General features: G+C 49.7%; 3 protein-coding genes across 3 annotated transcripts; 2 read left to right on the plus strand and 1 right to left on the minus strand.

Annotated features, from left to right (window-relative positions):
• Positions 1–5,209: 5,209 nt before the first annotated feature.
• On the plus strand, positions 5,210–7,559 carry EsH8_V_001178 (asparagine synthetase B family protein; the record flags this gene model as incomplete). The annotated part of the gene is made up of 4 exons (XM_083273694.1): positions 5,210–5,405; positions 5,494–6,056; positions 6,104–6,362; positions 6,418–7,559. 4 exons carry the CDS (start codon positions 5,210–5,212, stop codon positions 7,557–7,559), a joined length of 2,160 nt encoding a protein of 719 aa, XP_083126409.1.
• Positions 7,560–9,383: 1,824 nt separating this feature from the next.
• EsH8_V_001179 (uncharacterized protein) lies at positions 9,384–10,142 on the plus strand (the record flags this gene model as incomplete). The annotated part of the gene is made up of 1 exon (XM_083273695.1): positions 9,384–10,142. The coding sequence occupies one exon, from the start codon at positions 9,384–9,386 to the stop codon at positions 10,140–10,142; it is 759 nt and encodes a 252-aa protein (XP_083126410.1).
• A 326-nt stretch (positions 10,143–10,468) lies between these two features.
• EsH8_V_001180 (uncharacterized protein) lies at positions 10,469–12,428 on the minus strand (the record flags this gene model as incomplete). The annotated part of the gene is made up of 7 exons (XM_083273696.1): positions 10,469–10,684; positions 10,762–11,169; positions 11,235–11,498; positions 11,578–11,839; positions 11,925–12,049; positions 12,118–12,211; positions 12,283–12,428. 7 exons carry the CDS (start codon positions 12,426–12,428, stop codon positions 10,469–10,471), a joined length of 1,515 nt encoding a protein of 504 aa, XP_083126411.1.
• Between the last annotated feature and the right edge of the window lie 466 nt (positions 12,429–12,894).

The following is a 12,894-nucleotide window of genomic DNA, read 5'->3' on the forward strand; positions in this document are numbered from 1 at the left end:
ATAATTCCCTGCAAATATACTGAGTTCCTGATAAGGCCTTGTTTCTAAGTGTATTTCCCGAGTTTGGCCCCATTTAATGTCTTGGCAGATTTAGTAGAAACTTTTGGTACGCTCCTCCATACATGGACTAACTGTACCGATCGTAACACCATGTCTTCCCTCCAAGAGGCATGTCTCTATGCTGAGGATGAATCGGGCATATCACGGGTATAAGTAGGGAAACTCTAGACTAGTGGGGACAACCAACCTACGTCACAGCCTGCCTACAGTCATGAAGCTCTACATAGTGTAGGAGGTACAATCACACTATCAACGTAGCGTACAGGAATTAAACCTACAGCCCTTTAACGTAGGGTAGGTACATCATTGTATTACAAGTAGGTGAGGATAACTAACTGTAGTATAAAGTAAAAGCTTCAGTAATAATATACCTATGTTATTTTCCTCTATTCTATACTATATAGCTACGCTATATAGAGACTAACTATACCGATTGTAATAGTAAGCTAGATGTTACAGTCAGATATCCAACAGTAGGGTTTGTGTTAACAGAGCGCTGAGGTTGATGCTGGAACAGTAGTTGTATGTGCTGTAAGTTGTAGGGCTAGACCTAGGCTTCAGAAGGTATGGTGATCAATCATACATTTAACAAGGTCGCGGGACTAGTGACATCACTAATGAAGGATATTGAGAGTCATATGAGAATCAATCACAAGTTGATTGCTAAAGAGCTATAAAAATTTGATCTCAAGCTCCTCTAAGCTCATCCTATTTATAAGTCCTAATTACCCTTCAGTGTAATCTAGTGATTGTTACTGTGGGTATTCTGTAATCGTTTATAGATACATTTTATAAGCGCTTATACATGCCAAACTATAATCGCTTATAGATTCTCTACTTGACTGATTATTGTCTTTATCTTATCTGCATGTGACTTATACTATAGTTCTTCTGTATCCGAGTAAGCCCTGCTTACTTTCCGTGCTTATATCCTGCTTAGCCGCCAGTTCCTCTGTGGGGTGTACCCTGGTCGGTTATGTTTCCAACGGGTTGTAACATAAAAGCGTGTAAATCGACTGTTATTTCCTGAAGTTGTAGTAGTTCAGAGGAAGCGGGATGGTTCTAGGAAGACGCGTCGGGACGCGTGTATAGGTAAAGTGGATTGAAACTTTTGGCACCCTACTGTACATGCAGCTATGCTATTACTATTTTTTTTAAACTGGTATGATGGGGTAAAAAGGTTGTAATTACTACTATCAATAGAGATAAAACCAGTGGCAGACGACGTACTACGCCAGCCATACATTACCCCAAATGTCATCGCTAGTATCAACTAAGCGAAAAAAATACTTCTAGGCACTCTAATTATTTAACTTGCTGCAGGTGTGAGAAAATGTGGTTTAGCTTTTCTTAATGTAATATTTAACTTGTATGACATTATGCCGAGGAACTCGTATTTATGTCTGGGCTGGTCCTCTCGAGCTTTTGCTACGTTGACCGTGCATCACATAAAAAACGCGAGTAAGTCACCAAGTGGACAGATAATAGCTTTCAATGCTTATCAATAGAAGTTTATATGTTTCAGGGGCGTGTCAGTACTCGTGCCCCGCACCCCCTGACTCAGGATTCAGATACTGCCAAAGGTAGTGGGATTGTCACGACCCCCCCCCCCCCCCCCCCCCCAACAAAAAAAAAACCACCAGTTCCGACACATGTGGCATAGGACGAGACTTTCGATTGGTAATTTCGGATATCTACCTCTCGGGTTGGCCCAAATGGGACGCGCCGTTGGAATATCCGATCTGGATACTCTCTCCTCTTGCTGTCAAGTCTTATTGCGCTTAGTGATGACGGTTGCTGGGCGTTGGATTAGATCTTTTCAGGCACCTCAACGAAAATCATGTTCTGATACCATCAGCCGGGGACTCTTTGGAGGTTGTCCTATAAAAAACCTCTCTATTGATGCGTTGCAATTAGAACAGAGGCGTCACGATTCGTTGATGGATTTAACCTTGACCAAACTTCCGTCAATTTCAACGGTTCTCACGATCACACTTCATCTCAACCCCAAAGAGGCAAAAGAATGGACGCAACCCTAAGTGCCGTTGAACATGGCATGGCCACTGTTGTTTCTACGCCTTGGATTGCTCGATCCAGCGTTGGATGGTTACCATTTAGTAGTTTGCTGAGTTGTCTCGGCATCGTTGTACGTGAGAGCATGCGACCCTTCACGTATACGGATCTGTGCTAACTAAAGGTCGCGTGGGGCGTAGTTGATTATATTCCCGTTGCTTTTGGCATTATACAACCGTTATTTACACCCAATCTCTCACGTCAAAGGCCCTTTCATAGCTGCAATATCACCTGTAGGAAATTCCCAATGTTATCGAGTCTTGTAGCTACTGACGGACCTACCAGCTCTGGCTGATGTGGTCAGTCTCAGGGCACCGCCTGAACAACGATATTGAGAAGGTCCACGCCCAATATGGTATATGTCTTTCATTCTCCAGGTCTATCATCAGGGCCGTATTGACTCTTGTGTCAAAAAGGGCCTGTTGTTCGTATTGGTCCCAACGAATTATCATTCGCTACCGAAGATGCTCTGAAAACCATTCACAATCCCGAGCCGAATAGCGGACACTTTACCAAGCAAGGCACCATTGAGGCACTTTTAGCGAAGCTCATTTGGGCCGCACCAAACTTGCTGACAACTACCGATAAGGCGGCCCATAAACGTCTACGAACGACCTTACAGCCAGCGTTCACCGCGAAGGCGCTTATGGAACAAGAAGATATCGTCCAGCACCATGTGAACAAGACAGTAGAGGCATTAAAGGCAGCACTGGAAGGCAAAAAAATCGTAAATATCACCGATCACTTTGCTCGGATGATATGGAGCATAGTTGGCGACTTATCCTTTGGTGAACCCCTGCTACATGATCAAATGAGTACTTTAAGGCCTGTGGTTCTCGGCACGATGCAAAGCTAATCAATGTTGCAGGTACATATGAAAAGTTGAAGTATGCTTATAGCGGGGGTGCGCCGCTCCTCGAACTTTTCCAGTTTCTGACGGAAATACCTTTGCTCGGTGGGCTGGCCAAGTTGCCCGTCATGATTGTACCGCACGTCTTTAGAGTCCCAAAGAACTTTTTGTTAATGAACCAACTGAGGGAGTAAGTTGGCCACCCTTTGCCCGACGGGGCGTGAATGGTTACACATCTTAATCGCCTCCTCTTAGCTGTATTGAGCGTCAGGGAGGACGCAAAGACTTCCTTACCGCTATTTTAGCAGCCAAAGAGTCAGCTGGCCTGACTCAGGCAGAGATTCTCAGCAACTCTGCTCTGTTTGCGTGAGTCCCCTATCACCTTCCTTTCTTCGTCTGATGTGTTCTAAGGCAGCCTGCTTACACGGAGGGCAAATAGTATGGTGGGGTACGACACTTCCGCTACAACCCTATCAGCAGTTTTCTATCATGTTCTACGCGAGCCGTACCACTATAGAAAGCTTCAGGAAGAGGTTCGGTCAGCCTACGCATCTGTTAGCGAGGTCACCGCGCAGAGTGTGCTCCGACTCCCCTACCTCAACGCATGCATCCAGGAAACCCTACGTCTGCTACCACCCATTAATGGTCGAGGCTCCCACAGAATCTCTCCTGGGGCCATGATTGATGGGCTGTATGTTCCGAAAGGGGTCAACGTTTCAGCCGACATTTGGACAATTCAGCGCCGCCCCGACTATTGGGCGCTCGCGGACCAGTTTCAGCCTGATCGCTGGATTAACAACGGCTCGGGCACAATATTCGAGCATGATCTTCGGACGAGTTATCGTCCATTCCTTGTTGGTCCACGTGTGTGCATTGGGCGTGAGATGGCGCTGCAGTCTATTCGTCTGACCGTTGCCAAAATCGCATTCGCTTTCCACCTGGAGATGACTAACCGAGACACGTTCGTTTGGGAAAGGGACGCTGGCAATGACTATGTGTGGCATGATTATAACATTTTGGTTAAAAGTGCTACGTGAACGGTTTCTGTTTTCAGTTCTCATGTTAACAAGGATAATCAGTCAGTGCTAGCTTTGTATGTAAACTCTAGATAGATCTGTAAACGAGTATTACCTTCGAAATCATCAGAGCTTCTGACCTTTGACTGTTGAAGTGGGCAATGCTGTTGAAGTACGTTAATTGATATGATATCCTTGTTCTGATTATTGGTGTGTGTATCTCAGGAAATCCCCTCAGTTGCCTGGCCGTATTTGGCCAAAGGCAAAATGCACGTGCCATCGGATTTTGGTCATTTGGCTGTCAAAGTCCGTGTCCCAGCCCATGTAACCGACATTCCTCCGAACTGCCCCACTCTGTCTGGGTTTGGCTGCTGTCGAGAGAACTACTGTATACCCCTCCGGATTGGAGAACTCCGCCTGAACACTCAGACGCCCACCTTAATTATTAGGGAGGCTGCCGCCATCAATTAGTGCTTTTTGAGAGCATACACATGACTTGCTCATAATTGGACCTCGGTGAAATCTTGCCCCAGATGCGCGGCGATTGATCTGCTGTATTGTACTGCCTACTTCAACACAACTGGTATCTGCGGGGTCTGGGGCGCCTGTCGCTACACCATTGGTAATTCGTGTTGCGCGCTCTATGCGAATACCGGCGACAGCACTGACTACATCTACAGGGTTGCTGGGAGCACCTATACGTAGACTTTGGAGGTCCCGGACCATCCGAGTCAACTAGGTTTCTCATTTCTCATTTCGTTACACATGCTGAGGAGTGGCTGACTGTTGCTGGGTGACAGCGTGGATATACCAAAAGAGCAGCTGAAGTTTTGTAACTATTCGCTCCGCTAGTCTAACGTTGCAAGCTCAACTAGCGACTTTGTCACTGAAGCCGAAAGTACGTGTAATGACTTAGTTTGAGCTCAAGGATTTTAACCTGCGAAGTGCCGGAATTCCATATTCGGCCCCGGCCCGACGGCCAAAGACCGGATCGGGTACAACCGTCCCAGCAACCAGCCTCCGGCCTGCAACGGGTTCGCCGTCGCCCTTCGCCATCGCAACTGGAAACCAGGTCGATAATATAGGGTGTCCTAGTACAAGCAGCGATCAGGTGCAATATCCTTCCTAGTGCACGGAGCTAAGGCTCAGAGAAACACATGACTCAGTCACTCACCCATTCGATTTGCATCACCGATCGGTATCCTCCACGATGTGCGGTATCTCGGCTTGTATCACCCTCCGGCAGGGGCAGCACTTTCACACCGATACGCTCGATTGGGACGCGAGCGATACTAACGGCGATGTGGGCGCTCCGACCAATGGGCATACGAAAGATACTCGAGATCTGAAGGACCAGCTGAGAAGAAGCCTCGACGCGATCAGCCACCGTGGCCCAGACTCTACTGGTGTTTGGGTTACAAACGATGGATTCATAGGTGAAAATTTGATTTATGGTGTTGTTGTTTTTGATGTGGCATCATTGACACCCCACAGGCCTGGGCCACTGCAGACTTGCGATCAATGACCTGACGCCTGACGGCAACCAGCCCATTCACAGCGACGATAAAACCATTCATGCTGTAGTCAACGGAGAGATCTATGATCACGATAGGATTCGTGAAGAGTGCCGGCAGCAGGGATATAATTTCCGAGGCTACAGCGATAGCGAAGTGATCGTGGCATTATACAAGATACACGGCGCTCCACGCTTTTTGGAGCACTTACGAGGCGAGTTTGCCTTTGTATTATACGACGAAGCCGTCGCCAATGTCATTTTTTGTCGTGATCGCTTTGGTATCAAGCCGCTCCTATGGACCATCGTCCACCAAGAAGATGGAAGGAAGGCGATGTTAGTCGCCTCTGAAGCTAAAGCTTTCCTCCCTCTAGGGTGGAAGCCGCAATGGGATGTGGGAGCGATTGTTGACGGTGGGTGGATGCAAGATGGCCGATCTCTTTTCAAAGGTGTTAGAAAGATGCCTCCCGGACACTGGATGGAAATATCAAGAGATGGTGTTGTGCAGATTCATCAGTACTGGGATGCTGATTACCAGAACAAGGTAAGTGATTTTGACATTTTGCATCCATGAGTCTAACAAGACGGCAGACTGAAGTTGAGACACGAAGTGTTGATGAAATGGTCATTGGGCTTCGTGAGCGGTTAACCGAGGCGATCCGCCTAAGGCTCCGGGCCGACGTGCAGGTTGGGATATATCTCTCGGGTGGTATTGACTCCTCTCTGGTGGCGGGCATAGTCACACATTTGGTCAGAGATGAGGGAATCAAGATTGGGAACAAAGATGCAACTAGTCGTGTCAGTTGCTTTACAATTGAGTTTCCTAAAACGTCGGGATTTGACGAGTCCGGTAAGGGCTTCTTGCATTTGTCCGGGCTCTACTTATACTGATGAAATCATTACAGACATTGCGGAGAGAACAGCAGAATACCTGGGCGTGCAAATCCAGAAGAAGCAAATCAACGAGGAGGAGCTCGCTGTTAACTTTGCTGACTGCGCTTATCATTGCGAGCACCACCACTTCGACCTTAACTGTGTGGGAAAGTTTGCTTTGTCAACCCTACCACAGGAAAACGGTGTCAAAGTGGTTTTGACCGGCGAAGGAGCTGACGAACACTTTGCCGGCTATACCTTCTTCCCTCCAGACCTGCTTCGGGAACCAGACCTGTCTATGCCGAACTCGCCTTTTGTAGCCGATCCTCAACTTCGGGAAAACATGCAAAAGTCTACCTGGCGAGATATCACACTACTATTCCCAAGAGCTGGGGCGTTTGAGCACGGCTGGAAGAGTACCCCAGCGATTCAAAAGGTAAACAACTCCATAATGCCGTCATGCATCCTGGCTTGGCACCCGAACCTGGACATTTTTGCACCATGGGTTCGGGAGGACAAGCGATGGGCGGATCTTGACTGCAAAGATGTCGTTGTCAAGTCTTTCAATCCGGCTGTTTTAAAGAAGATGCAAAACAAGTGGCACCCGCTCCACACTGCGCAATATATTTACAGCAAAGGACCGCTACCAAATATTCTCCTGAGCTGTCTGGGAGACCTGACGGAGATGTCACATGGCGTTGAGGCCCGCACACCATTTCTTGATCACAAGGTGACCGAGTATGTCAACAACCTTCCACCAAGCCTGAAGATGGCATATACGCCGGACAAGATCCCACCCGAACGTCATCAAGGACCTTGGTGGGAGGGTATCGGCGTCGCTTCGCAGTCACTTACGGAGAAGTGGATATTGAGGGAAGCAGCAAAGCCGTTCATTTTAAAAGAACTATACGAGAGAAAGAAGCATCCGTTTACGGCACCGATTGTGTGGCCTGAGAACGGTCCACTGCATAATATGTTGCGGAGTACGCTTACACAAGAGAAGGTAGAAAATCTAGGTTTTGTAGACTATGCTCAGATCGAGATGGCTTTAGTTCAGGGATTTGGTGACCAGGCAGACGTCAAGTCGTTTAGAATTCTACTATTCGCGGCTGCGTGGGTTACAATTAGCGAAAGGTTCGGTATTCTTAAGGCATCAGCTGATGAGTATAGATAAAAAAAGGCTGAAGGCTTACTATTTTGTGCTGGAATGGGGCGGGGTTCAACCCACGCGGCCCATGCGAACATGTAGACAGCAGGGCCACTTTACCCCTGACTGCATCACCATCCTGTCTTTTCCTTAGTCATCAGCAGGTATTTAGACCTGATCAGAGCAGATTGAGCCTGATCAGACATCGGAGGACACCATCACATTAATACTCCTTTCTTTGCGTAATCTGGAGATCTTCTACGAATTCACTTGTGTGTGCATGCGACTGCAGCGGAGGTGACCACTGAGCAACAAGGCAAACTCTCGACCCTCCCCGTGCAGCCTAGAAAGTGCGATTGTCTGTTTAGAATAGGCCTGATCAGGCCTATCTCTGACAGACAATTGACGCTTCTGTTGCTTTGCGGACGGGAAGTCACTCTATGGTAGGCGGAACCTAGAGTGCGTGGTAGTCGCTGGGTGTGTTGTGGTGTTTTGCGCCCATCCATCCCTACTATTCCACTTCAATATGTATTAAAAGCTAGCATTCTAAAGAAGCTGTATTTCAGTTTAATAATATAGCAGTTTCATAAAAGAGGAGGAAATAGAGGTTTAAAATTAAAGAGAAAATAGAGATATTGTTAGTATTTAAGTAGATATAGGCCTATTAATTTCTAGAAATATAGGTTATAGTCCTAAGTAGTGTAATTCCTATAGGAGGAGTTAGAGGTGAATCCTTATAGTGCCTTAATCTAAAGAGTTCTTGACAAGGCTATATATAATACCACTTTGAGTTGTAATAGCAGAGGACCTAGTGCAATGGGTGACGTCCCCTGCTAAGGGCGACTTGGAGTGCTATACTGGCAGGCATTAGATCTGGCTGCCAAAAAATGGTCACTTATACACATGTATTTCGAAAATTGTGATACTTCAGTAAAAAATGCCTTCTACGTTTCATCAGTTTCATAGCAGTTGGCAATGAATGGCACTGAACGAAGTAAGGTTTGTTAGTACACTGCCCCTGTTGTCTTGCCTTGGATTCCTGGCGAAAACACCAAGCACCGAAGAAGATAAGATAAGATAAGATAACATCATACTCGGCTCCGATTACCGAGCGCAGGTGTCGTTTCAAATACCTGATTATGCAATTAGTCGCCTGTTCTGGGATACGAGCTGCAAAAACCACTACCGGTATGTTGTCTCTATTGTTATAGTACTGTACCTTCAGCATTGTCCAGTCGCACGAATTGGTTGCCAAGCTCCCAGCCGAGATTGCTTGCGGGACTGCGGTCTTTGGCTGGGTTGCACAACCAGCCCAGCACCGTCACCTGAATCACCTGTCATTCACCCTTGCTGTGGTTGGTCTGCCTGTATCCGTAAGTTTGGAACTAACAACAGTACTTAAGTACCCAGCCGTACCCAGTACCATAGCAGCTCACTGTAGTTCGTCTCAACCCATCGCACAACCCTGCTCTCAAGTCAAGGGAAGAAAGCTGTCGCTCATTATATTCTGGGGACACCACCCCTGGGCCATCGAAACTCCAATTCTTCATGCGAATAACCGGGACCATCTTTTTGCTGTTTTTTCCCCCCCCGTCTCCTCTCTTCCGAGTGACACCCCCACAGGCCATGGTCACCACCTCAATCGTGGGCGGAAGTTGCAGCGGCCTAAGCAAGCTGGAAGCCAAAGTATTTAGTCTCGCTCTCCGCCGCCGACAGATCACCAAGAGGTCATCGCCACACCTTCCTTCCTTGACTATCAACCCAATCGGCCTTCATCTGCCGTCAGGCAATTCGTCCTCATTCAGTCACCTTGCACATAGGCGTTCCGCATTTCGACGCCCAATCGTCAGCATGGAAGAGAACGGAATGGACAACTGGGGAGCCCGAACACTATCAGAGCTGCCCCAGCATATATCCGGCTACAATAAAGATCGTCACAAGTTCACCTCCATGGGCATGATCAAAACCGGCTATCATCGCTGGGGTTTCGTCGTTTACCGCTGTACCTATGACGATGACGACCTCTGGAACCGCTACCTTGCACAGCTTAAGAAAAACCTTTACGACGAGCTGGTAGAGGGACGTCGCGCCGAGCTCCTAGAACAGTATCTCGACTGGGTCGTCATCGAGGACCGCGACAACTTACAAAACGCCTCCAAAGCCGACGTAAGAAAACACTTTAACCAGTGGGTTTCACAGCACAGCGCTGAGATCGCTCGCTATCCCTTGGCCATTGACCTCCCCCGCTTCAAGCACTGTCTGTACGTCGACCAGAAGTGCCTCGATACCCTCGAGCCCTTCCAGAAGTCAGAAGGGGATCCCGCTCTCCAGGGGTCACGTTTATTCAAATATACCCGAGAGCCTATGGTTTTGGCCATCGTCGACCGCCTCTGGACGCCAGATCGTAGAGACGGTAACGTCACTATGAATGACCGGGGTTATCCCCCTATTGAGGGTTGTGACAGGAAGTATGTTGGGTGGGAGTACGCGAATGCAAGTTGTATGGCAAGCTATTACAATGAGCTTCACGGATCGGATTTGGATGACTATACCGACTACCTGAGGCCGCCTGCCATCTCCCCCGGCGGGTTTAAATCCATGCCGGAGTAAAAAGGCCCTGCTGCTGCTGGCCAGCTCCTGTATTCTGGCTGAGTAATCCAACAGTTTTGAAGCCAGTTTATCTCATGAGCGCAGTTTTGTGTCTGACTCACTTGTGATTTACGTTACTGAAAGCAAAATTATTACTGTACCAAAAGCAAACACTCGTCAATAGTTACCCGACCGCCTGCAATTTCTTTTTTGTTCATCTGAAAGAAGACTTCCTTCCCTAACTTTTCTACTGGCCACAGCAACAGGGTCGCGGGATATAAAGCCTGTCGTTCTCTCACTTCCTGCCTTGGACTGCCGAGAATCTTAACACCAACACGAGCCTCCGTTCAGAGATAGTATCTATAGTTCTGATTCTGCCAATCAGTCTCGTCCACCTCGGCCATCATGACCTGCGGCGCGCGATCCGTCTGAGGCGACTCGGCCTCGATATGCACACCCTGGGCCCTGTCACGCCGCCTGTTCTCCCAGGCCAAATACTGCCTGAACGCGATGATCAGTCCCGCCACGATGCAGTAGATGACGAGCAAGGCAGTGAAGGCAGTCTGTAGGTTTGGTGTTTCGTTAGCTGCCGTGTGCCTGGCAGGAGTCGCTCCAATTCGAACGAGGAGTGTCAACTCACTGGGTACCCCGGGGCCTCGGAGGGGATGAAGAGCTGCGGCCCGGCAATGTTGCCGGCGCAGTAGCCGACGAAGAAGACGGCATTGGCAGTGGCCTTTTTCGTGAAGCCCGCAACATTGCTAGAGATGAGGCTCAGCATCATGGGGAAAATGTTGGTGGATGCCATGAAGAGCATGACGCCCGCGAAGCGGCCGGCTTTGTTCGCCGCGGGCAGCTCCTTGATCAGCAGCGTTCCCACGAGGGCGATGACCTGGCCGGCTGCGGCGACGAGGCACCGCGCCTTGCGGAAGCGGTGGGTCAGGTAGATGGAGACGATGATGCTAACGAGGCCGAAGCCGGCGACCGGGATGCCGAGGAGCAGCGTCTGGCGCGTGTCGTAGCCGAGACCCTTGATGATGAGGGAGTTGAACTGGACGAGAGCCGGGGTTAGCGATGGTGCAGGATACGTACGGCTCGGGAACGATGACAACAGACATTGGAAATGACGCCGTTGCTCAGAGATGCAATGGTCATGATGGCAAATTGAAACCAGGTTTTGGGGTCGCACAGCGCCTCGACGAACTGCGCGTGCGACCACTCGTCTGTCTTGAAGCTCCTTTGGACTCTTTGCGGTCTCTGGGTCGCCCGGGTGCGCTGCTCGGGCGTCAGAAACCTAGCCGAGGCCGGGGAGTCCGGCAGCCAGATGAGCAGAACCAGCCCCCAGAATAAGGTGGCGAGGCCAAGGATGATGAACAACCACTGTGGCAATGTCAGTGAGGGCTGTCCAAGAGTTGGGGTGTGTGTGTGTTTGCTGTCCAGGCGGGGCGGCGGCGCTCACCCTCCATGCGGCGAGTGGCCCTCCCTGGATATATGAGCAGCCGAATGCGACGAGGGTACCGCAGACTCCGCCAAATGTGTTTCCAAGGAACCAGATGCCGTGACGCGAGGCGTGCTCGGATGGCTTGTACCAGAGGCCCGTGATGAGGGTGAAGCCGGGGCTGATGCTGGCCTCAAAGGCGCCGAGGAGGACGCGCAGGGTGCAGAGGGTCGCAAAATTGTTGCCGGCAGCGTGGCAGCCGAGAATGACGGCCCAGAGAACGCTGGTTTGAAGAAGGTAGGCTAGGATGAGCAGTAGTTCTCGATACACTTTCTGGGAGGTCTCAGAGAGAAGTTGGCAGAACGTACACGGAAACCGAGAGGAACCTGGCAATGGGCAGCTTGACCAGGACGACGGATACGGGGTAGCTGGCGAAGAGGTAGCCAAAGTAGAAGGCACTGTTGAGCCAGGGGAATTCTTGTCCGACGAGAGTCTGTTGAGCTTTGAGCATTAGTGGCCCAGGTTGTGAAGCAGCAGCTGGACGTTCGTTGGTGGACTTACCGTGTCCTGAATGATGCCGAGGATGGCCGCCGTGTTGAGGCTGGTCTTATCAAGGAACTGCAGGATGTAGGTGACGAACAGAAGCGGCAGAAGGCTAGAGACGAACAGGGTGTTGGTGTGAGTATAGGTAGACCTCTTGATGAAGCAAAGGAGGCAAGGTCTCACTAGTAGTCGATTTTCCTAACTAAGGGCGCCTCCGGTACGTCAAGAAGCTCCGCTTCCGCAGGCCCGTCTACGTCTGTGGCCGAGACCTTGTTCTCAAGGGCGTCCATCTCGACGGGCTGCGAGCTGAACTTGGGGCTGGGCGCCATGGCGGAAGAATGATATCGGATGCTTCGTTGAGAAAGGGTGAAAGGAGGCTGAAGTTGTCGGCAACGTCTCAGCTCAGGGGGTTGCATGCACTGGTTGGTATTAGAGCCCCCGTAGCACCGTCTTTGCTTTATACCATCTGGACCAGCGGGCGACCTGATGATCTACCTCGACGGCGGACATGCTCACCGGAAGCCGACAAGGCACCGAACTGCAGACTGGGCAAGAGCAGATAAGAGAAGTGCAGAGCGTGGAGGAGAGAGAGGGGGGCGGTGTTCCACGTTGTTCCGCATTATGGCCGTCTCGGGTTATCTCAGTGTGTGTTATGTGAGCTCAACCAGGTCAAATAATGAGGCTTATCTTTAAGCCCACTGGCTTACAGATGTAATACAACCTACAAGGTTACCCCCTAGCCCCAGCCTTCAGATCAACGGATCGTGATTGGATCGCTATAGCGACGCAGACGAC

Source organism: Colletotrichum jinshuiense, chromosome 5 (assembly GCF_051148585.1).
Source record: "Colletotrichum jinshuiense chromosome 5, complete sequence".
NCBI lineage: Eukaryota > Fungi > Ascomycota > Sordariomycetes > Glomerellales > Glomerellaceae > Colletotrichum > Colletotrichum jinshuiense.